This window comes from Capricornis sumatraensis, chromosome 6 (assembly GCF_032405125.1).
Source record: "Capricornis sumatraensis isolate serow.1 chromosome 6, serow.2, whole genome shotgun sequence".
Taxonomy (NCBI): Eukaryota; Metazoa; Chordata; class Mammalia; order Artiodactyla; family Bovidae; genus Capricornis; species Capricornis sumatraensis.
The window spans coordinates 98,010,009-98,035,481 of NC_091074.1; the positions used below are offsets into that span (position 1 = coordinate 98,010,009).

Sequence of the window (25,473 nt, forward strand, 5' to 3'; positions counted from 1 at the left end):
GGTTATGTAAGAAGATATGACAGAGCCAGGCTCAAATTCGGGTTTTCTGTATAATTTAAATGCAGTCTTTTCTGTACTACAGCATGAGGTCCCTTCCTGCTATGTCTAAATTTAAAGTCATTAGTATAAAACATCTGTACCTTCAAACTCCCCCGAGGGCTTTGGAACACGAATATTCTATCTCTTCCATTCTAGGTGTTTGTCTGTAGCTCTAACTGTGGCCATATATTCACATATACACATACATTCTCATGTATAAAACTGATAAACTAATTTAGCTACAAATTTAGATGTTAAGTTGAAATTCTGAAAATTTATGTTAAATAATTCAGAAGAGGTCTTTCTGGTAAACCAACATAAAACACCTTTGGGGATAATCTATTGTTTATTCAAAACCCAAAATGTATTTACGAAATAGTGAAGTGTAAGGTTGGCCAAAATGTTGGTATTATAGTGTTTTCATTCTTTCTTTAAATATTATAAACTTCTGGAAATTTAGTAAAGGACTAGAAATGGGATGTTGGGATGTTGGGTGGTGGTTACATGACAGGTACATGTTTAAATGATCATTGAGTTGTACATTTATGATTTCTGCATTTTATGACATACAAGTTATACCTCAACAAAAGTTTTTGAAGATGTATTGCTAAAGAAAGTGAACTTACTAATGGATTTCGTGAAAGTTAAGTATAGTGCCGAATGTAAGCACTCAGGGTGTTTTATGATGGGTGTGAGTTATTACTTCTATAGAAACAGAATGAAGCGTCACCATGAATAAAAGTTATAATGTGGCTGAAAAAATGTGTGTGGCTCCCCAAATGACTTTGCTTTGGTTAGGAACTGTCTCTTCATCTTAGTTCTCTGACTCATGACTTACATTTTCTCTCTTTGCAGTATCTGGGGTGCATTGAAGTTCTTCGCTCAATGAGGTCGCTTGACTTCAGTACAAGGACTCAAATTACCAGGTAAGCCCTCTTGAAAATGGACTCCTGTGATTTTACTTGAGAAAGGAATGATTTCTGAGGTAAACCACTAGAAATTTCCAGAGGGAAAGTCTGCCCCTTGAGTGCTGGTGACCAGTGACAGGGAGTCAGGGCCCACTGTCTCAAGTCTCCCAAGCGTTCTTCTATGTTTGTGACATGTATGTCTTGACACAAGCTTCCTGAAGAACACTCCTCACTTCCAAACTCTTTTTATAATTAAGTTGCAAACAAATGGAGTGTTTATGTTTGTTTCTTTAATAAATGAAACTCTAAGACCAGACTGATATTTTAAATCTCTGTTAATTCTTTTTTTTTTTTAAATCAAGATGTCAAGAGAGGATTTCCAATGGTATACACAGAGAATAGAATGCACAGAGTTGGAAGTAGAAATCTTAATGGGAGTAATAATTTAGAAAGCAGACTGATTCTTTTAAGGCATCAGGGATTTTGAGCAGGTTTATATATTTTAAACCAGATTTTAAACTTTTTGAGGGCCAATTCTGTTTTTAAGCATGTTTTTATAAGAGCCATAGCCTAGTAGAGCTTGTATCTTTAGAAAAATGCCAATTTCAAGTCATCTTGAAGAAGAGAACCAGAAAGCTAAGACTAGGTCTGTGCAATAGCTACATTTCAGAAGGTGATGAGCTTATATTGCTTTGGCAGTAGTGGCATTGTTTAATTTAAACAGTGACCTCAGAAAATGCCTCAGTTTTATTTCGTTCAAATTTGTCTATTGGATATCTTTGCGTTAGCAAGCCAAAAACTAAAGATTGAGCTTTAGAAAGCAATTATTTATGGTAATTAGCTGCTCAGTAATTTACATACCTCAAATCTACATTTAAGCATCACAATGAAACCTCTTCTTGCTCATTGAAGAAATTCATGTTCAAAAGACACTTACTGTGAACACAGTGGTAATCTACACCAAGGGGAGAATCCATCTCCACAGATTTGTAGAAAATGGTTTATGGATATTGCCAAGGCAAAAGAATGGTATTTTGAAGTGAGAGCAGTTAGAGTAAAAGTCGAATGTTTAGTCAATCACTCATTCATCCCAGCTGTAAGAAGGCAGTGCTGTGTCGGGGGTGTGGGCAGAATGGTTAACCACGGACCTACAGACACTGGAACCCCTGACCCTGGTCACCTTCTCATGGGGGGTGGCAGTTGTTTTGTTTTTTTTTAACTTCAAAAACCTGAAGTATATTTGATTTACAATGTTGTGTATGGTGCTGTCGTTTTTTTAAACAGAATTGTCGACCATTTCTACTGGATTTTCTTTACAGGTCCTAGAACTGCCAAGATAATTTTATGTCACTTTAATTCTTCTGAAATATTTTTCGAGTCTTTACCATGGCTGCTGTTCTGCTTTGCCAGACCCCCTGTTTTGGGGGAGAAAGATGCACGTGCAAATGACCAAGTCCTACTTTTCAGGAATGGAGGTGGGCGTGGGGGTGGGGGGACAGTAGCAATCCCAGTGTGCTTTTGGATCAAGGTCTAGGCATTCTTTGGGTGCCAAATGGGCAGATAAAATCATAGTCGTGGTAGAAAAAAGCTGTGGAGCAGACATCCAATTCCATTCTATTTAGATTCTAGCAGAGGTGCAGCAATGTAATGGGCCAAGTGAAGTGCCATTCCTTGAGTCAGGAAACTTGGTGTTGTACTTCGATTATATCAGAATTGACTTGGGTTTATTAGACTTAAAAAATCAATATATTTATTTTAATTGAAATATAGTTGATTTATGATATCATGTTAATTTCTATTATACTGCAAAGTGATTCAGTTATACATACATACATATAACTTTTTGAAAACTGTGTTTGTTCTTCTCTGTGATGATTTTTGTCTTTTGCCTCATTTTTATCATGTGACCTCTGTCTTATTTTGTTACGAGCCAAACAGCACTTGTAGGAAATGGTTTGACAAATCAACATCAGAAAGCAGCCTTCACACCCAGGACAAAAATGCTCAGTGGTGTCCTGTGGATGTGGCGTGATTTAGTCTGTGTGGCAGCTGAGTGTTAAACATACCTGTGATTAAATTCTCCCATCTTGATGTGCTTTACATATGTACTAAAGGCGTTCTTGAAAGATTGTAGGGAAACCTAATGTTGTAGTTAAGTTCTATTGTTGTGGTTGTCCCTAAGTCATGTCCAACTCTTGCAACCTTATGGATTGTAGGCCGCCAGGCTCCTCTGTCCATGGGGATCTCCAGGCAAGAAGACTGTAGTGCATTGGCATTTCCTTCTCCAGCGGATCTTCCTGACCCAGGGATTGAACCTGTGTCTCTTGTATTAGCAGGCAGATTCTTCACCTTTGAGCCACCTAGAAAGCCCAGCTATATAGTACTATACTGTAAAAGATTTAAAATACTTTTCACACCAATAATGTATAAAAAAGCAAACAAAAAACAAATAAAACATTTTCAATCTTACAGTACAGTACCTTGAAAAATACCATAGTACCTGCTTCATCACTGCTGCTGTAATGCTTGCTTCCAGGCTTCCTGAACTTGAAATAAAGATACCGCACCTCTACACTCTAGACAATACTGTAGCAAAGTACACAAAGCACAACCACTGGTAGAGAATGCACCCATGTGACAGTGTATGCCACACGTGTGAACTAATGTATATGATTTGGACATGTGAACCATGTTCACATCTTAGCAAGTTTGCAACTTGAAGGTTTGGGCTTCCCCGATGGCTCAGCTGTAGAGAATCCGCCTGCAGTGCAGGAGATGCAGGAGACCTGAGTTTGATTCCTGGGTTGGGAAGATCCCCTGGAGAAGGGCATAGGAACCCACTGCAGGATTCTTGCTTGGAGAATCCCATGGACAGAGGAGTCTGGCAGGCTACAGTCCATAGGGTCACAAAGAGTTGGACATGACTGAAGCGACTGAGTGTGCACACACACACACACACACACACAACTTGAAGGATCATATGTGGAGACTTACTGTATTTATGAAAGTCTGCTCAGGGGACAGAGATGCTTGACAGATGAAGAAAAAACTTTTGCAGAAGAACTAGTTGGTGATGGACAGGGAAGCCTGTTGTACTGCAGTCCATGGGGTCACAAAGAGTCGGACGCAACTGAGTGACCAAACTGAACTGAACTGAGAACTAGCTTCCCAATGTGGCCCTGGTCCCTGCACCTGCATGGCCTTGAAGAGGGTGACTCCTTTGAGTTCTGACCCCACCACGTGACCCCTCTCAGCACACCTCCCCACACCCTTATAACTCAGCACTATTAAGGCCATACAGGAACCCCATGGCAGAAGCTGGGCCACTCAAGAGCTTGAGGAAACTGCCCTCTGTTGTTTCCCCCATCACCAGCGCCATCTCATGGTCTGTGAAACCTGAAACCCACGTGGGGAACCACCTTTCTCCCTGTATGGGTTTCACTGTGCTGTGCAGCCCGGAGGGCCGTCGGGGAGGGTCTCGGCTTGGTGTCACCCTGGGGAAGGTGGGGGGCCTGAAACAGGGAGGACTCAGCTCCCCAGCTGGAAGTCAGTCAGAGACCTACGCTTTCATCTGCATTAAGCCACTAGGTCTTCACATGAGGAGACTGGCAGAATGCTGATGGCCACTGCTGTGGCAACCGGCTACTCTGCCCATGGGGACCACACCCTGTGCCTCGGGGGATGGCTTGGACTGAGTTACTGTACTTCCTGTCAGACCGTGACGTGCCCCATCAGATGGGGTGGACTGGGACGGGGTGGCGAGTGTGCTTTCGGTCTGACTCAGGCGAGCAGCCTGTCAGGCCACCCTGCAGGGTGACAGGAAGTGCCCACGTGCCATGATCACAGGAAAAGCAAGGCCTTACTTTCTTTCCCCTTCCCATCGGCTAACTTGATTTACCGTGTTAAATTTGATTTATTATTGGAAATCACCTTAAGCTGTTTTTAGGGCATGGAAGGCTATAAATATATATGCGGTTAGACCCAGAGCGCTCAGCAAGCTGGTCCTTCTCCAACAGTAAGTGTGATGCTCTGACGTGTATTTTTGGTTCTAAACGATCCCAGCTGACCTCCTGCAGTGCTTGGATTCATCCAATAACCATCAAGTTTGCTTTCCACTCAGCCTCACATAGACACATGAACTCAGTGTGCATGGCTTTGCTACACTTCCTGTAAATGAAGGTGAGGGTGAGTTCCTGTAAATATACAAAATGTTGAGCAGAGACCAACACAAACTGTAGAGAGAAAACAGTTGAATCTAGTTTAGGCTTTTCGTCTCCCTTATTTTATTAACCATGCTCTAACCAACTGAGCTAACCGGCCACTTTCCCTTATTTTAAAACTGTCATAGTTCAATGGGCCCTGAAGATGCAGGTTTAGCCCAGACCCTGACCAGCACGGCCCGTGGGCAATATTGCTCCCTAGCACTCCACTTAGCATCAACATGCTGGAGGGTTCTGCTTCAGAGTCCAGGTGTTTTGAAAATTCCCCAGGAATATGTATGAAATCTTTTTGGTTTGAAACCAAACTCAAAATTTGTGTAAGGACAACCTCCTTCTTTGAGGAAGTCATTTCCTTTTGTTCTTTTAAAAAATATATTTTATTTATTTGGCTGCACCAGGTTATAGTTGCGGTACACCAGCCACCAACTCTCAGTCGTGGCGTGTGGGATCTAGTTCCCTGACCAGGGATCGAACCGAGGCCCCCTGCATTGGGAACACAGAGTCTTAGCTACTGGACCACTAAGGAAGTCCCTCTTTTTGTTCTGATTCAACCTATCGATGGGGTTCTCTGAAGACTTTTATCATGGATGCTCGCATGAGTTGAAGTTCAGAGTCACCCGGCCACAACTTTCTCACATAGTAAGAGGGGGCAGAGTGTAATGGACACAGAATCAGCCATGAGCTGGTAAGTCAGACTGAACGTTGTGATGTTGGGATCTTTTATGTCCGATGTTTCCCTTAGGGAGTTTGGTTAGATGGTAGATGTGTGACTATGTGGAACTGGTCTGACAGTGCTGGGCACTGTGATGGCTACAGGGCCATGATTTTGAACAAAATAACCAGCATGCCCTGGCGGCCAGAGGGAGACGAGAATCTGCAGACGTGGTGTTAAAGATCGATCGCGGATGCTCCTGATACAGCCTGTTACAGTGAGAACGGCGGCCTGGCTTGCAGGGGTCTCTTGTCAATTAGGAGCGTGGAGGGGTCCATCCTCAGCCTGAAAGATGGCTAGCTGGACGGCCTCAGTCCAGCTTTTTCTCTCCATCCACCCTCTCTTCCCTGAGTCGACCTGGCAGCCTTGGTAACGCTCGCTTGTCCAGTCACTTCTGGCTTCCAACATTCTCTCAATGCTCTCAAAAAAAGAAAAAGGCCAAGGTAAAACCTTTCACCACACAGTCCTTCAGCTCCATTAACTCCCCCAGCATCCTCATCTGTGTGCATGCATCCCAGCTGTGGTGTCTCCCCTCACGTGCATGAAGGCCTCCCACCACCGCGTGTCCTCGTTGGACTTCCCGCGAGAGAGGGACCGACCAGGCTGCGGGGCTAGGCATCCTGGCCTCCTCCACCCCCACAATGTCCACCACAGCCCTTTGCCATCTCACATCAAACTTCTGTGTCATGTGGCCATTTCATCACCAGCTCACGGGGGAGTGGATCAGTGCCCAGGCTGAGGTTTGGGGTAAGGCTACATTTACTAATGAGCTATTTGTGTTGTTTGTAGAAGATTTCCCATCCTCAGGGTGGCGTTCAGCCTGTGAGGAGCTGTGGGGACAGGAGATGGACGCAGAGGAAGAAGGGCAGGTAAGGCGCTGCGCAGCTCTGCCTCTGGGAGAACTGTACACGGTCTGGGGATGACCTGGGGTCTGATCACATATCCTGACCAGGAGGAAGCTGGAAACACCCAGGCAGGGAGGGGGTCTGAACATCTTCTGTTCAGCTTTGAGGTGATCGCTTCCTCTTGGACAGTAATGGCATGGATCCCACATGCTGCACGAAACGGGCAGGACTTTGATTCTGTAGCTTTCTCACCTTGCAGATCCAAAGGATGAATTTGGAAGGGCCCTGGTAGCTCAGCTGGTCAAGGATCCACCTGCAATGCAGCAGACCCCGGTTTGATTCCTGGGTGGGGAAGATTCCCTGGAGAAGGGATAGGCTACCCACTCCAGTTTTTTGGGGCTTCCCTGGTGGCTCATACGGTAAAGAATCTGCCTGCAATGTGTGAGACCTGGGTTCAGTCACTGGGTTGGGAAGTCCCTGGAGGAGGGAATGGGCTACCACTCCAGTATTCTGGCCTGGAGAATTCCATGGACAGAGGAGCCTGGCAGGCTACAGTCCATGGGGCCCTAAAGAGTGGCCCACGACGGAGTGACTTTCACTCTTATTTATCTGCAAACACATTATATCAAAGGTGTTAAGATGTGCACTTGATACCTGGCAGGTGACATGAAAAACGAGACTGACTTTTGCTCAGGTGCCTTCAGGCTCTGGGATCTTATCTCGCCAATTAGATTCCTCCTCTATCATATTGGAGAATTCCTTTTTCGCTACAAAAGAAACACGGCTAATGTCGATTTAAGTTCAACATGCCAGGAAAAGGAAGAAATCTGTAAAAATCTTTCCCGAGGCTGGTTGACGCTCAGAATTAGAAAGGGGAGCAGTGGGTGTGAACAGCCTGCCTGCCCATCCCTGTGTACATCCTGCCGGCACAGGATGGCTAACTTATGATTTCAGCCTTACGGCTCGCTCTAAATTTATTTGTTCTGAACACGTTTCTCAGGCAGAGCCTTTCGAAGACTTCCACCCCCAGAGGGGCGAGGCCTGGCAGGGAGGGAGTTAGTGTTTTCTCAGTTTAGAATTCTTTTTGAAAACACCAGCTTGCCTCCGTGCAAACGCATCCGGGCTTTGGAGTAGCGGGCTGAGTCCTTCCGCTGTACTTCTACGTTGTTACTCAGGGCTTAACCACCAACCGAAGTAGTTTTGTGCTTTGCGCCTCATTCGTCATTATTTGCGTGCGAGAATGTGACAGATGGCGGTGTGTGCATCACAGGTGCCCCAAAAAGCCACGACTAGGGAAAGAGGGCCAAAGTCACGAGGCAGTGGGTCTGGTGACAGCAAGCGTATAAAAAGTACCACAGGAATACGGAAGAGGCTTGGACGAATCTGGGAGGACTTCCTGGGGAAGGAAGCGTTTAACCTCGCGGTGAATTTCCCTGACCACATGGCAGACCGGAAGAAGGCATGAACCTGAGGCAACTGCTTCCACTTGGGCCCCTCAAGGTTTCTACCTGTCTACTTCTGGGCAGTCATGCTAATACCCGCCAGAGGGTGGGGCCTGAGTCGGATACAGTGAAGGGACACAGGCACACCCTGCACCTGGTTGAAGCCTGGGCCCAAGCCCGGCTGCCTTTAGGACAGAAAGAGAGTTCCCGGGCTGAGGGACATAGGTATCTGCTTTCTGATTGGCCGCAGTTCGGTGTTCCATCTCTGCTTGCTAATATATGTTGATGCATTCACCCACTTTGTGAGGAATAAATGAGAGGTTACAACATCTGCCACAAGCTGTATACAGGTAAAGTCTCAAGGCCATTCCATTGACCAAACCCACACAAGTGCCTTCATCTGTCCCCTAGCAGACCCTGAGACTTAGTGTGAGGAGCCTACTGGGGAGGGTGTTGCAGGGAGCAGAGGGTGGGAATGGGCCACCGGCGCTGGCGAAGCTCCTATCAGAGCAGTGGAGGCTGACTCTGGTCCTGGAGGGAGCATAGCCATTTTTATGGGGACGTCCATGGAGCCCAGAGTGGATAGGGGGCTGCAAAATGACGGCTCTTGCTGAAGACTCACAGCATCACTTGGTCCCCGTGCTTGTCTCTCTGAATCCTCTCCAAATCAAATTCTCTTGGGGCTATCTGAGCAGCCACCCTAGCCTGATCTTTGGACAGCAGTCTCCTGACCCAAGCAGCAGAGCCTTAGTTACAGGTGGGGTTCCTAACCTAGCAGGTGAGTAAAGGGATCTGTAGGTACCAGCTCATAATTACCTCTCACCAGAGAGGAGCATCCTAGGTTCTCATTACTTCTCAGGATTGGCTCCTCACCTGTGGAACAGGGATGGAATCCCTACAAGCAGGCTTGTTTAGAGTCTTAAACCTACAAAGTGCTGGGGCTGCACCTGGTTTGCCAGGTTACACATAGTAGGTGTTCAGCAAATCTGGATAGGGTCTTTATCATGGATTTAATTTTGCAGTTTACTCACTCTTTCCAAATTTCTGTATATGATAATATCAACTATTATTGACATTATTCTAATTATCAATATCAACCAGTTCCATTCAGGGACGGTTTTCTAGCTGAAAAGAAACACTGGACAACAAACTAAAGTTACTGAAAAGGGTGAAATTTTTGGTAATGTAGCATTGGTTTTCACTTACGCCAATATTATCTGGTATTTCTTTCTATCTTCTCACTTTGCTGATTGCTGCTGCTGCTGATAATAATAATACCAACACTATTATTGAATACTTACCATATTGCTCTAAACATGTCATTCATTCATTCAACAAATTTTTATTGATCACATGTCGTGTTCAGTCACTACTTAGATATTAGGAACAGGACACTAAATAAAAGCTAAACTTCTATTGCAGGGAGAGAGAATAAGCACATAGACATATCAAAAGAAGGGTGAACTTATAGTTTTCTTAGTTGAAAATAGTCGAATGTCAGCAGTTTTGTGTTGTTTGGCATAACAATTTCAGATAGCAATGAGAGCATGTGGTGTCTTCTCTCAGGATCCGCGGGAGGTGGACTGTGTACATTTTGGAGATGAGGAAACCGAGGATCAGAATGTTTACAAAAACTGTCAAAGATCACAGTGCCAGGAAGTGGCAAAGTTGAGACTGGAACCAGAGCAAGTCTGAATCTAGAGTCAGGAGTCACCCACTGCTACTTGAACAAGAGGCTTGCATCCTTAGGGAAGCCACAAATGCTGGCAAACTCCAGACATACCCTGGGCAGGGGGCCACCATTGGCAGATGGAAATTGCTTGTTAATTAAAAACTCCTTGCCCAAACGCAGTGACATGATGGCCTCGAGCAGGCCATGGAGAAAATGAGGCACTTGCAGTCTGGTTGGGATGAATGGGACAAATACACGTAAGGAAAAGGGTCAGCTGTGGGGCAGAGTGGGCTCTTGGCTTCTACTTGCTTTATTCATCCTGGGAATGCTTGTCCTGTGCTTCAGCAACTCTTCATTGAATGTCACTAAATTATAGAAGTAAATATAACACAAGTGTTTTTTTTTTTTTAAACTTTTTGTATGAATAGTTTGTAGAAAGGATGAGACCCTCGCAACCTTAACTAGCTCAAAGTGAGTAGGGTAGGTTAGAATGGGGAGAGGTGGGGCGGAAAGGGGGTGATTGAGAGGTAATAGGATAGATGAGTTGAGGAGGGGTGGCTAGGTGGGGGTTTTGGAATGGGAAAGGCTGAGTAGGGGTGGGGAGAGGTGGCGTGGGCTGGGTAAGGTGGAGAGGCCTGGGTGGAAAGGATGAGATGCCATCTTTCTGTCCAAAGGGTTTTAAGTGAGTCATCTTTTCTCACCTTGACCTGGGATAAAATAGAATCAAGATTGCTGGGAGAAATAGCAATAACCTCAGATACGCAGATAACACCACCCTTATGGCAGAAAGTGAAGAAGAACTAAAGAGCCTCTTGATGAAAGTGAAAAAGGAGAGTGAAAAAGTTGGCTTAAAGCTCAACATTCAAAAAACAAAGATCATGGCATCCGGTCCCATCACTTCATGGCAAATAGATGGAGAAACAGTGGAAACAGTAGCAGACTTTATTTTTTTTTTTTTGGCTCCAAAATCACTGCAGATGGTGACTGCAGCCATGAAATTTAAAGACGCTTACTCCTTGGAAGAAAAGTTACAACCAACCTAGACAGCATATTAAAAAGCAGAGTCATTACTTTGCCAACAAAGGGTCTGTCTAGTCAAGGCTATGATTTTACCAGTAGTCATGTATGGATGTGAGAGTTGGACTATAAAGAAAGCTGAATGTCGAAGAATTGATGCTTTTGAACTGTGGTGTTGGAGAAGACTCTTGAAAGTCCCTTGGACTGCAAGGAGATCCAACCAGTCCATCCTAAATGAAATCAGTCCTGAATGTTCATTGGAAGGACTGATTTTGAAGCTGAAACTCTAATACTTTGGCCACCTGATGTGAAGAACTGACTCATTTGAAAAGACCCTGATGCTGGGAAAGATTGAAGGTGAGAGAAGAAGGGGATGACAGAGGATGAGATGGTTGGATGGCATCACCGACTCAGTGGACATGAGTTTGAGTAAACTTCGTGACTTTGTGATGGAGGGAGGCCTGGCATGTTGCAGCCCATGGGGTCGCAAAGACTCAGACACCACTGAACTACTGAACTGAACTGAGTCTGATTCTTGTTTTTTTTTTTTTTTTTTCCAACTGGAAAATACATTATTGTACTTCCTCATTTCTACTTTGATTTCAGACACTGGTTAACACTTTGTCAGGATGACCCTATCACCGTAATTTTCTGACAAGCTGCTTAAAAGATCAGCTTCAAGTTAAGCAGCTGTCTCTTCCAGTGAGGGTATAGTGCCCAAGGGCATAAAAACCTCCAACCATGGGATCTGTTCCTGGGAACCTGGGTGGAGAGGTCTTTCTACTGACAGTCTTCTGGGTGGGAGTGTCAGTGTCAACTAGACTTGCAGGGCATGCGCTTGGACAGCCAGTTGGCTGTACATATGAGCCAGGATCTCATGGGATGTGGGGCTAGGAAGGGTGAGCGGCTAGAATAAGTTCAGATGTCATTGAAACACAGAGAAAGGGGTTAGACACAGTGTCTAAGAGTTTAACACTTAACTAGTCGAGGACTTGGCAGATCCTCACGTGCAAAGCCTTGAGTTATTGTTTTTTGGTTTTTTTTTTTTTTTTTTTTGGTTACTTATTTACTTCTTTAGCAACTAGCTTTGTCTCCTGGTGAAACGTTTATTTAGTAAAGATGTATCGCTCTTTGAAGGGAAGATAGAGAAAACAGGAAAATTGCCAATTACCATAATCTCCTCCTATGGAGAGAATTCTGCTGCAGTTGGTTGGGGCGAGGCCTGGGTGATATCCAGGGTGGCCTGATAATATCTCTGGACGACAGCAATAGGAACGCAAGATCTTTTTCTCTTCTTTACCATATCACACCACTTGGAAAGGACTCTTCACCTAACCCGGGCTCCGCTGTACTCTGGATTTCTTGAAGAATCTAGCAAGCTGGAATAGAGGGGCCACACAGATATGGTCTGACCTGGGACAGGGTCCCCAGAGATTTAACGACACATACAAGTATCATCTCATTTTCCAGAGTAGTGGTTCTCAAACTCAAACATACATCAAAATTACCTGGAAAGTTCGTCACCGCAGATAGTGGGACCTCACCCTCAGAGTTTCTGATGCAATAGGTCTGGGGTGGGGGCTGAAAATGTGTATTTCTACCAAGTTTTCAGGGACAGATGCTGATGCTGCTAGCTCAGGTACCACATTTTGAGAAGCAATGTTCCAGAGTTCTATTTTTCACTTCTGAACCATTTGCAACTACCATCTATGAAACCACAGCTTTGAAAATAGGTCTATTTATTTTTTTCCAGTGTTTCCACTCATCCAAAAATTTTTAAAATGGAGAGCATTCTCGAGTTCATGGTTTAGAATGGTTTAAATAGAATCCATAAGATGAATGTGTGGCATTCATTCCATACTCTCCTTAAGGACCATCTGGTATAGTGTATATTTATAATCCTCATGCCAGAAGCACATTTGTGTAAGAATGTACCCCCTTGATTGCTCCTTTTCTGTCTCTTTCTCTGAGTCCACTTACCCCCAAATATATCATTCCATAAGGAACTTTTTGCTCTTTGCAGAGAGAAGCTAGTGTTGCAGGTTCTGGAGTCAGATTGTCTGGGCTTATATTAGGCTGAGTAACTTTCCAGCTTGTGATCTTGTGCAAATAGCTTATGTTCTCTGTGTCTCAGTTTCTCTGTCTTTAAAATGGGAATCATCATGGTGCCTCTTTCAAAGGATTGAGAAGAAATTGCGTTGATATCTGGAAAGCACATAACATGTTGTCTTGTACATGGAAGGGCTTAAGGTGCCTTAAGCACCTACTGATATTTTCCTTTTTATTATATCCCCTCTTTGTTGGTAATCTCAGTGTTTTAAATAACACTTCTAGGTATATAAGCCACAAATCTGTATCTGTACCTCTGGATCTTCCCTTAGGTACAGCCCTGTATTTTTAGCAACTGATGGACCTGTGTCTTCTTGCTCAGCAAGTTGCCGGGTCCTAAGCAACCTATCTCTGACTCTCTGCTCTGTTTATGTCTCTCCATTCTCATCTCTGTTACCATAGTTGGGTCCAGCTCACAACTCCCTGAATGTTTGTCACAACTGCAACCTATGCATTCTCTCAAAGTAGGAACCAGGGAGTCAGTCTAATGTCATCTCTCTTACCTGTACAGTTACCAATGCTGTGGGTTATCCTTTGGAAGCCTCCCTAGTAATTTCTCTCCTTTTTTTCTACTCTCTCTCTCATTCAGTTTTGTTTGTATTTGCTAATCCATTAATGTGCCTAAAACATATTACTTCCTGTTAAGTTTCATTGTCTTACCCACTACCTGCAGAATACAGTGAAAAAAAAAATTTAACTTAATATTCAATGTTCTATTTGAGCTTCACCAGCCTACTTTTCCAAATATATTTCTTATACTCCCCATTATGCTTCCTTTGCACAACCATACCAACCTACACACTGCTCCATTCTCCTGGTCCACTATGACACCTTGAAGTGAAATATTCAGTTATAAGAAGTATTCACTTTTACCCTGAGCTGTAAGACCACTTTGTCTGAATTGCTTTGTAGGCTTTTACCTTATGCACATTGTATTAGACTTTTAAAGACACAGGCCATATTTCATCTACTCAAATATCATCTCCTATATATAAAACACTTCCTTTTTTTATAACCACTAAAAAATCGCTGTCAATTAAAATATGACGCAATGCTTTCACATCACTTAGATTCAATTTACATATATTGAAAAAGCTATTTTGGATATTTTGCAGACACAGATATATATCATTGTAATACTTGTACATTTGTAAGAAGGAAAATATAAGTAATATGAAAAAGATGTTCCTAGAAGTTCCTTCTAATTCAGAGTCTGAATAAAGTGAACCATTTTTTTGACTCCAAGTCTTGTTGTCTATGTTTTTCTAAATTTTATTGTCCTTTAGGTTATTTCAAGAGCATTAGAAGGCAATAAAATTAGAATCAGGAAAAGAATAGAAAACAACTTTGAAACTGAAAAGGTAGTTTTTAAAAGGCACTAAAATTGATAAACTGCTACTTAGATTGGTCAAGGAAAGAGAGAGAAAATTCAAATTACCAATAACAGGAAAGAAGGAGGGAACATTACTACAGATACTACAGATACTGCCTTGATGGGAAGGGAATATTATGAACAATTTTATATTGACAAATTGAATAACTTAGATAAGATGGTACAACTACCAAAGAGGCTTAAGGGAAAAATAGATAAACATAATAGGTCTGTATCTATTAAAGAAATTAAATACATGGTAAAAGCAATAAGCAAATCTTTCCATAGAGAAAACTCCAGGGATACATGATTCCATTGGTAATTTCTACCAAACATTTATGTTTAAACAATAAATATAGCTTATTGTTATCTTTTTGATACATTGTACATATATGATACATTGTACATTGGAGGGGTTATCTAAGGCTTGTAAGGTTGGTTCAACATTTTAAAAAATCAGTGTAATTACACATATCAGCAGACTGAAAAAGAAAAAGAAAAATGAAAATCTCAATAGATGCAGAAAAGCCTTTGATGAAATTTAAGACGCATTCATGATAAAAACTCAGCACACTACCAATAGAAGGAAACTTCCTTAATCTGATAAGACATCCACAAAAACCCTATAACCCATACCACAATTAGTGATGAAAAATTAAATATTTTCCCTCTAATATCAGGAACAAGACAGGAATGTCTACTTTCACAGCTCTTATATAACATTGTACTAGAGATTTTAGTAAGACAGTAAAAAGGGAAAAGGAAAAACCATACAAATTAGACAGGAAGAAATAAAGCTGCCTTTACTTGCAGATGATATAATCATTCATAGAAATTCCTGAAGACTCTATACATAAAAGTTATTAGAACTAATAAGTGAGTTTAGCAAATTTGCAGAATACAATTGATATAAATATCAGTTGTATCCTGTATTTTTACATACTAACAAGAATGAGTTGAAAACCGAAATTTAAAAAGAACCATTTACAATAGCACAAGACATGAAATAGTGTTAAATTAACAAAATATGTGTTAGATTTATATGCAAAAACTTCTAACCATTGATGAGAGAAATTTTAAAAGATCTAAATAAGTGGAGAAATGTACTGTGTTCATGGTTTGGAAGACAGAATGGTTAAAATACCAGATCTTTATATATAGTCACTCGATATATTTTAATATAATTCTAATCAAAATCTCAGTAAGATCTTTGTAGAGAGCAACAGGCTGATTCTTCAGTATATATAGGATAATCAAAGACCTAGAATAGTCAAAACAATTTTGAAAAAGCCATACAAAGAGAATTTGCACAAATTTGCAGTAACCAATATAGTGCAATGTTAGCATAAGGACACAAGGACAGACATGTAGAGTTCAGAAACATATGCACACATATGGTCAATTTATTTTTGACAAAGGTGTCAAGGTAACTCAATGGAGAAAAGATAGGCTTTTCAATAATGCTGCTGAGACAACTGCATATCTACAGCAAAAACCAAGAACAACAAAAACAACAATGGCCTTCTATCACCATTTACAACAAACTTCCTCACTAAGTGGAGTTGTTGAATCACATGGTAGTTCTCACAGTCATGTCCATTGAGTCAACGATGCCATCCAATCATCTCATCAGACTCCCGGAGATAGTGGAGAACAGGTAAGCCTGATGTGCTGCAGTCCATGTGGTCTCAAAGAGTCACACACTACTGAGCAACTGAACTATAATGACATGGTAGTTCTATTTTTAATTTTTTGAGGAATCTCCACACTGGTTTCCATAGTGATTGAACTAATTCACATTTCCAGCAACAGTGCACGAGGATTCCCTTTCTCCACATTCTCAAAAACTCTTACCTTTTCTGTTTCTGATAAGAGCCACTCTAACAGGTTGGCACCTGATATCTTATTTTGGTTTTGATTTGCACAGCTCTAATGATTAGTACTGTTGATCACTGTTTTATGTCCCTATTGGCCATTTATATGTTTTCTTTGAAAAATGTCCATTCAATTCCTTGTTCCATTTTTTAATCGTACTGGGTTTTTTTTTTTTTTTTTTGGCTATTGAGTTGTGTGAGTGCTTCATATATTTTAGATACTAACCTTTTGTCAGATAGATGATTTGCAAATATTTTCTCCCATTCTGTATTCTGCCTTTTCATTTCGTTGATGGTTTCTTTTGCTGTGCAGAAGCTTTTTAGTTTGAGGTAGTCCCACTTGTTTACTTTTGCTTTTGTTACCTTTTATATTGGTGTCAAACCCAAAAAATCATTGGCAAGACCTATGTCAAGGAGCTTGTCTTCTGTTTTTTTTTTTTTTTTCTTTTAGGAAATTCAGGTCTTATGCACAAACCTTCAATCCATTTGAGTTTATTTTTTTGTATTGTGTGAGATGGTCCAATTTCATTCTTTTACATGTGACTGTCCAGTTTTGCCAACACCATTTATTGAATATGTTTTCCTTATTGTATATTCTTGGCTCCTTTGTTGTAAATCGACTGACTATATATGAATGGGTTCATTTCTATGCTATCCGTTCCATTTTTATGACTATGGCTTGGAAATCAGGAAATGTTATGCTTCCAGCTTTGTTCTTTCTTAAGATTGCTCTGGGAACTCTGGGTGTGTCATGGTTCCACACAAAGTTTAAGATTGTTATTTTTCTGTGAGAAATGCTACTGGAATTTTGATAGAAATTGCATTGAATCTGTATAATGCTTTTGATAGTATAGATATTTTAATAGTATTAATTCCTTCAGTCCATGAGCATAGAATACCTTTTCATTTATTTATGTCTTCTTTGATTACTTTCATCAGTGTCTTACAGTTTTCAGTGTACAGATCTTGCACCTTCTTGGTTAAATTTATGCATACCTATTTTATTCTTTTTTATGCAATTGTAAATGGGATTGTTTTTGTAATTTCTTTCTGATAGTTCGTTGTGATTTTTGTGTATTGATTTTGTTTCCTACAGCTTTACTGAATCTGTTTATTAGTTCTAACAGGTTTTTTTTTTTTTTTTTGGTGGAGTCTTTAGAGTTTTCTATACATAATATGTCACTTGCAAATAGAGACAGTTTTACTTCTTCCTTTCCAATCCAATTTGGATGCTTTTTATATCCTTTTCTTGCCTAATTGCTCTGGTTAGAGCTTCTGGTACTATGTGGTATAAAAGTAGTGAGAATGGGCATCCTTGTCTTGTTCCTGATCTTGGAGCTTCAGGCTTTCACAGTTAAGTATGATGTTAGCTATGAGCTTGTTGCATATGTCTTTTATTATGTTGAGGTATTTTTATTTTTATTTTTGGTGAGAATTTGTTGAGAGTTTTTGTCGTAATTGGATATTGAAGATTGTCAAATGCTTTTTCTATGTCTACTGATATGAACATTATAATTTTTATCATTCTTTTTCTTAATGTATATCACATTGATTAATTTGCAGATGTTGAACCATCCTTATATCTCTAGAGTAACTCCCACTTGATCATGATGTATATGCTCCTTTTAATGGTTGTTGAATTTAGTTTGCTAATATCATGCTGAGGATTTTTGCATCTATGTTCATCAGGGATACTGGCCTAGGCTTGCTTTTCTTATGTTGTCCTGGTCTAGTTTTGGTGTCTGGACAATGCTGGCCTCATAAGATGAGTTTGAAACTTTCCTCTCCTCTCCTGTTTTTTGGAAAACTTTGAAAAGAATCAGTTTTAATTCTTCTTTAAATATTTTAAAGCTGATTCATTACATCTGAGAGTTGAAATGTGGTATTTTAAAATATTTAACAGTGTTGAGTTTATGGGTAAGAGTTTACATTGCTTCCATACACTCCAATGAAGCCATCTGATCCTGGGATTTTCTGTTAGAAGTTTTTGTTTTTTAAATTTTTATTGGAGAATAGTTGCTTTGTTGTGTTAGTTTCTGCTGTACAGCAAAGTGAATCAGCTATATGTATCCATGCTGCTGCTGCTGCTGCTAAGTCGCTTCAGTCCTATCCGACTCTGTGCGACCCCATAGACGGCAGCCCACTAGGCTCCTCTCTCTCTGGGATTCTCCAGGCAAGAACACTGGAGTGGGTTGCCATTTCCTTCTCCAATGCATGAAAGTGAAGAGCAAAAGTGAAATCTCTCAGTCATGCCCGACTCTTAGCAACCCCATGGACTGCTGTATATCCCCTCTTTTTCAGATTTCCTTCCCATTTAGGTCACCACAGAGCACCAACTGCAGTCCCCTGTGCTAGACAGTAGATTCTCATTAGTTACCTATTTCATACATAATAGTGTATATATGTCAATCCCAATCTCCCAGTTCATTTCATCTTTCTTCCCCCTTTGATGTGTTGGGAAGTTTTAAATTACTGATTCTATATTACTAATGGTCTGCTCAACAAAATCTTCTTACATGCAATAATATAGATAAATCTCAAAAGCACTGTGCTGAGTGAAAGAAGTCAGACACAAAAGCTACATGCTGTATGATTCATTTGTGTGATAGTCTGGAAAAGGTGAAGTTAAAAGCAGAGTTCAGCTCTCTAGTTGCCAAGGTCTGGAGGAGGGAGAAAAGGAATGACCATAGAAGGGGCATATGGTCCCCTTTCAGGGATAATGAAAATAGTCTATCTCTTGATTTTATTATGATTACATAAGTGCACATACTTTTCAAAATTCATAGAACTGAACATCTGAAAGAGTGAATTTTACCTTATGTAAATTTTATTTCAAGAGACCTGTCTTTCCACTATTGTCTTAAAATTTTTTTGTCTTGAAACTGTTTTTTTTTTTTTTCAAACTAATGATATTCATTCTGCAAATTGTGATGCATATATGCAGCCAATGGTAACTACATCATAAATGCTGCCTGGCCCACAGAAGTTTCGGAAACATTAAAATACAAAAAAAAAAAAATGTGCTTCTTAGAATCAATGCATTGGGATTCCTTCTCTTCCCTAGGGAAGGGAACCCTTTAAGCTTCCAAGACCCTTCATGGCATCATTGGAGACTGGTTTTTCCTTACACTTCACAATCTTTGGTTAATAGTTATTGAGTCATTTAATGCTTTTTACAACAGAGAGGCTTCTTAATCCTGAACTAATAGGTAGGGAATTTTGTGCCCTGGGAGACAAAGGGAATGCACAAATAATAATCAGGTGTAAGATTTTCATGAAATAACTCTATTCTGTGGATCAAAATGTATCCATTTTTTTCTGAGTATAAAAATAACACCAAAAGTTAATGTATGTCTATTGGTACAACATCGGAGTGCATAGAAGCAGTATAACCTCCTACCCATAAACCCAACACTGTTAAATATTTTAAAATACCATATTTCAACTCTCAGATGCACTCTTTTCACATATTAACATCTCTAAAATATGGGTACCTTTATACTGAGTCATATCTTAACCTCTTTCAGTTCAGTGGACTGAACTTGTATCAGTTCAGTTCAGTTGCTCAGTCGGGTCCAAGTCTGCGATCCCATGGAGAGCAGCAAGAGAGACCTCCCTGTCCATCACCAACTCCTGGAGTTTACTCAAATTCATGTCCATTGAGTCAGTGATGCCACCCAACCATCTCATCCTCTGTCGCCCCCTTCTCCTCCAACCTTCAATCTTTCCCAGCATCAGGGTCTTTTCCAATGAGTCTGTTCTTCGCATCAGGTCACCAAAATATTGAAGTTTCAGCTTCAGCATCAGTCTTTCCAATGAATATTTGGGACTGATCTCTTTTAGGATGAACTGGTTGGATCTCCTTGCAGTCTCAGGGACTCTCAAGAGTCTTCTCCAACACCACAGTTCAAAAGCATCAATTCTTCAACACTCAGCATTCTTTATAGTCCAACACTCACATCCATACATGACTAAAAACCATTGTCTTGACTAGATGGACATTTGTTGGCAAAGTAATGTCTCTGCTTTTGAATATGCTGTCTAGGTTGGTCACAACTTTTCTTCCAAAGAGTGTCTTTTTTAATTTCATGGCTGTAGTCACCATCTCCAGTGATTTCGGAGCCCCCCCAAATAAAATCTGTCACTGTTTCCACTGTTTCTCCATCTATTTGCCAAGAAGTGATGGGACCAGATGCCATGATCTTCATTTTCTGAATGTTTAGTTTTAAACCAACATTTTCACTCTCCTTTTTCACTCTCATCAACAGGCTCTTTAGTTTTTCTTCACTTTCTGCCAGAAGGGTAGTGTCACCTGCATATCTATCTGAGATTGTTGATATTTCTCCCGGCAATCTTGATTCCAGCTTGTGCTTCATCCAGTCCAGCATTTCTTGTGATGTACTCTGCATATAAGTTAAATAATCAGAGTGACAATATATAGCCTTGATGTACTCCTTTCCCTGTTTGGAACCAGTCTGTTGTTCCATGTCCAGTTCTATCTGTTGCTTCCTGACCTGCATACAGATTTCTCAAGAGGCAGATCAGGTGATCTGGTATTCCCATCTCTTTCAGAATTTTCCACAGTTTGTTGTGGTCCACACAGTCAAAGGCTTTGGCATAGACAATGAAGCAGAAATAGATGTTTTTCTGGAACTCTATTGATTTATGATCCAACAAATGTTGGCAATTTGATCTCTGGTTCCTCTGCCTTTTCTAAATCCGGCTTGAACATCTGGAAGTTCACAGTTCACATATTGTTGAAGCCTGGCTTGGAGAATTTTGAGTGTTACTTCACTAGCGTGTGAGATGAGTGCAGTTGTGTAGTAGATAGAACATTCTTTGGCATTACCTTTCTTTGGGATTGGAATGAAAACTGAGCTTTTCCAGTCCTGTGGCCACTGCTGAGTTTTCCAAATTTGCTGGCATATTGAGTGCAGCACTTTCAGAGCATCATCTTTTAGGATTTGAAATAGCTCAACTGGAATTCCATCACTTCCACTAGCTTTGTTTGTAGTGATGTTTTCTATTTTTTTTCTATTACAACATCATGATTTATTAAAGCACAGCATTCTGTACAACAAAGAGCCTTAACAGTTGTCTATTCTAAGCCAAACTTCTCTATAAGTTAGTTTCTCTTAATAAAAAACATGTTATACTTTAAATTAGTAATTTAACTGATGAACAAGTTATCATAATACCTATTTTAACATTGAACAAATCTAACCACCAATTGGACATTAATGTAAAATCCTGACATAGAATTTGATTTAAAACTTCTCAAAATAAATTCATTAAAACAGGTTCGCTGTGAAAATATGTAAGAATGAAAGCTACCATAGTAGCAGGTGCAGTCTTTACATTTTGTTAACCATAAAAGATACTTTTTTAAAGAGTTTAATAGAGACATTAACTGTGCAAAAGCTGATGAGATTTACAGTCTTAAATACAAGCACCAACACAGAAAGTTTATTGTGTCAGTTCAGTTCAGTTCAGTTCAGTCGCTCAGTCGTGTCCGACTCTTTGTGACCCCATGAATTGCAGCACGCCTCCCTGTCCAAAACTAACTCCTGGAGTTCACCCAAACTCATGTGCATCGAGTCGGTGATGCCATCCAGCCATCTCATCCTCTGTTGTCTTCTTCTCCTCCTGCCCCCAATCCCTCCCAGCATCAGAGTCTTTTCCAATGAGTCAACTCTTTGCATGCAGTGGACAAAGTACTGGAGTTTCAGCTTTAGCATCAGTCCTTCCAATGAACACCCAGGACTGATCTCCTTTAGAATGGACTGGTTGGATCTCCTTGCAGTCCAAGGGACTCTCAAGAGTCTTCTCCAACACCACAGCTCAAAAGCATCAATTCTTTGGCACTCAGCTTTCTTCACAATCCAACTTTCATATCCATACATGACCACTGGAAAAACCATAGCCTTGACTAGATAGACCTTTGTTGGCAAAGTAATGTCTCTGCTTTTCAATATACCATCTAGGTTGGTCATAACTTTCCTTCCAAGGAGTAAGCGTCTTTTAATTTCATGGCTGCAATCACCATCTGCAGTGATTTTGGAGCCCCCCAAAATAAAGTCTGACACTGTTTCCACTGTTTCTCCATCTATTTGCCATGCAGTGATGGGACCAGATGCCATGATCTTCGTTTTCTGAATGTTGAGCTTTAAGCCAACTTTTTCACTCTCCTCTTTCACTTTCATCAAGAGGCTGTTTAGTTCCTCTTCACTTTCTGCCATAAGGGTGGTGTCATCTGCATATCTAAAAGTCCATTAATTACACTTGAGAGGATTATTTCTTTATGTAAGCACAATCTCATTTATGAATTACACATGATATGTAGGTTAGGATCCATCTACATTATGCTTGTAACTGCATGCTGCTGCTGCTGCTGCTAAGTCGCTTCAGTCGTGTCCGACTCTGTGCAACCCCATGGACTGCAGTCACTCAGGCTCCTCCATCCATGGGATTTTCCAGGCAAGAGTACTGGAGTGGGCTGCCATTGCCTTCTCCTTGTAGTGATGTTTTCTAAGGCCCACTTGACTTCACATTCCAGGATGTCCGGCTCTAGGTGAGTGATCACACCATTGTGATTATCTGGGTCATGAAGATCATTTTGTATAGTTTTTCTGTGTATTCTTGCCACCTCTTCTTAAGATCTTCTGCTTCTGTTAAGTCCATATCATTTCTGTCCTTTATTGTGCCCATCTTTGCATGAAATATTTCCTTGGAATCTCTAATTTTCTTGAAGAGATCTCAAGTCTTTCCCATTCTATTGCTTTCCTCTATTTCTTTGCACTGCTCACTGAGGAAGGCTTTCTTATCTCTTCTGCTATTCTTTGGAACTCTGCATTCATATGGGTATATCTTTCCTTTTCTCCTTTGCTTTTCACTTCTCTTCTTTTCACAGCTATTTGTAGGGCCTCCTCAGGCAGCCATTTTACTTTTTTGCATTTCTTTTCTTGGGGATGGTCTTGATCCCTGTCTCCTGTACAATCTCACAAACCTCTGTTCATAGTTCTTCAGGCACTCTGTCAATCACATCTAATCCCTTGAAACTATTTCTCACTTCCACTGTATACTCATAAGGGATTTGATTTAGGTCATACCTGAATGATCTAGAGTTTTTCCCTACTTTCTTCAATTTAAGTCTGAATTTGGCAATAAAGAGTTCATGATCTGAGCAATAGTCAGCGCCCCATCTTGTTTTTGCTTACTGTATAGAGCTTCTCCATCTTTGGCTGCAAAGAATATAATCAATCTGATTTCAGTGTTGACCATCTGGTGATGTCCATGTGTAGAGTCTTCTCTTATGTTGCTGGAAGAGGATGTTTCCTATGACCAGTGCGTTCTCTTGGCAAAACTCTATCAGCCTTTGCCCTGCTTCATTCTGTACTCCAAGGCCAAATTTGCCTGTTACTCCAGGTATCTCTTGACTTTCTACTATTGCAATCCAGTCCCCTATAATGAAAAGGACATCTTTTTGGGTGTTAGTTCTAGAAGGTCTTGTAGGTCTTCATAGAACCATTCAACTTAAGCTTCTTCAGCATTACTGGTCAGGGCATAGACTTGGATTACTGTGATATTGAATGGTTTGCCTTGGAAACGAACAGAGATCATTCTGTCGTTTTTGAGATTGCATCCAAGTACTGCATCTTGGACTCTTTTGTTGACCATGATGGCTACATCCTTCTTCTGAGGGATTCCTGCCCACAGTAGTAGATATAATGGTCATCTGTGTTAAGTTCACCCATTCTAGTCCATTTTAGTTCACTGATTCCTAAAATGATGTTCACTCTTGCCATCTTGTTTGAGCACTTCCAGTTTGCCTTGATTCATGGACCTAACATTCCAGGTTCCTGTGCAATATTGCTCTTACAGCATCAGACTTTGCTTCCATCACCAGCCACATCCACAACTGGGTGTTGTTTTTGCCTTGGCTCTGTCTTTTCATTCTTTCTGGAGTTATTTCTCCACTGGTCTCCAATAGCATGTTGGGCAGCTACCAACCTGTGGAGTTCATCTTTCAGTGTTTTATCTTTTTGCTTTTGCGTACTGTTCATGAGGTTCTCAAGGTAAGAATACTGAAATGGTTTGCCATTCCCTTCTCCAGTGGGTCACATTTTGTCAGAACTCTCCATCATGACCCGTCTGTCTTGGGTGGCCCTACACGGCATGGCTCATAGTGTCATTGAGCTAGACAAGGTTGTGGTCCATGTGATCAGACTGGTTAGTTTTCTGTGATTGTGGCTTTCAGTCTGTGTCCTCTGCTGGAGAAGGATAAAAGGCTTATGGAAGCTTCTTGAGAGAGACTGACTAATGGGGAAACTGGGTCTTGTTCTGATGGGCAGGGCCATGCTCAGTAAATCTTTAATCCAGTTTTCCATTAATGGTTGGAGCTGCGTTCCCTCCCCATTATTTACCTGGGGCCAAACTAGGTGGAGGTAATGAAGATAATGGTGACCTCCATCAAAAGGTCCCATGCACGCACTGCTACACTCAATGCCCCCAACACTGCAGCAGGCCACCACCCATCCACGCCTCCACTGGAGACTCCTAGACACTCCTGGGCAAGTCTGGGTCAGTGTCTTATGGGTCACTACTCCTTTCTCTTGGTCCTGGTGCACACAAGGTTTGTTTGAGCCCTCTGAGCATCTCTGGTGGGAATGGGGTTTGATCCTAAATGTGAATTCGCCCCTCCTACCATCTTGCGGGGGCTTCTTTGCCCTTGGTGTCATTGCTGAGCATGTGAACATCTGCTGATTGCTCATGTCAGCTCAAGCAGACAACTGACAATGGTCAGTTCACCAACCATTCAAGGGAATGTAAGTCTTCAAAATGGGTCAAAATCCTTCCCGCAAGACCTTTTGGAAAGGACAAGCATTAACTCTTGCATAATAGGCCTCAGTGGCTTGGAAGAAAATACCAAAATAGTAACAGAGCATTCATTTAAAACCTGCTGTCTCACCTGCTTTCTGGATGGCTCAGAGAATGTTTCATAGAAATGCACAGATACCAACAACTGAATCATAACGTGATTCAGAAGTGTTGAAACCACAATGCCAAGAGGTTGCAGGAATATTTTAGTCCATTTATTTCACTTACCTATTTTTTTGAATATATAGGAGTGATATATATGTATATACACAAAAGATGCATACATACGTACATACATACATACATATATATATATATAAAACTCTATGCATCAATAAGTCTAAAAAAGTTCTCTGAAAGTATAAAAGAAAAATTCTAAGGGATGA

At 41.1% G+C, this 25,473-nt stretch overlaps 1 protein-coding gene across 1 annotated transcript in view; it reads left to right on the plus strand.

Annotated features, from left to right (window-relative positions):
- Positions 1-25,473, plus strand: part of SHC3 (SHC adaptor protein 3) — a 181,509-nt gene that overhangs the window by 53,814 nt on the left and 102,222 nt on the right. The window contains exon 2 of the mRNA XM_068974421.1: positions 895-965. Coding sequence (XP_068830522.1) covers positions 895-965 — 71 coding nt within the window. The remainder of the gene's footprint in view (positions 1-894; positions 966-25,473) is intronic.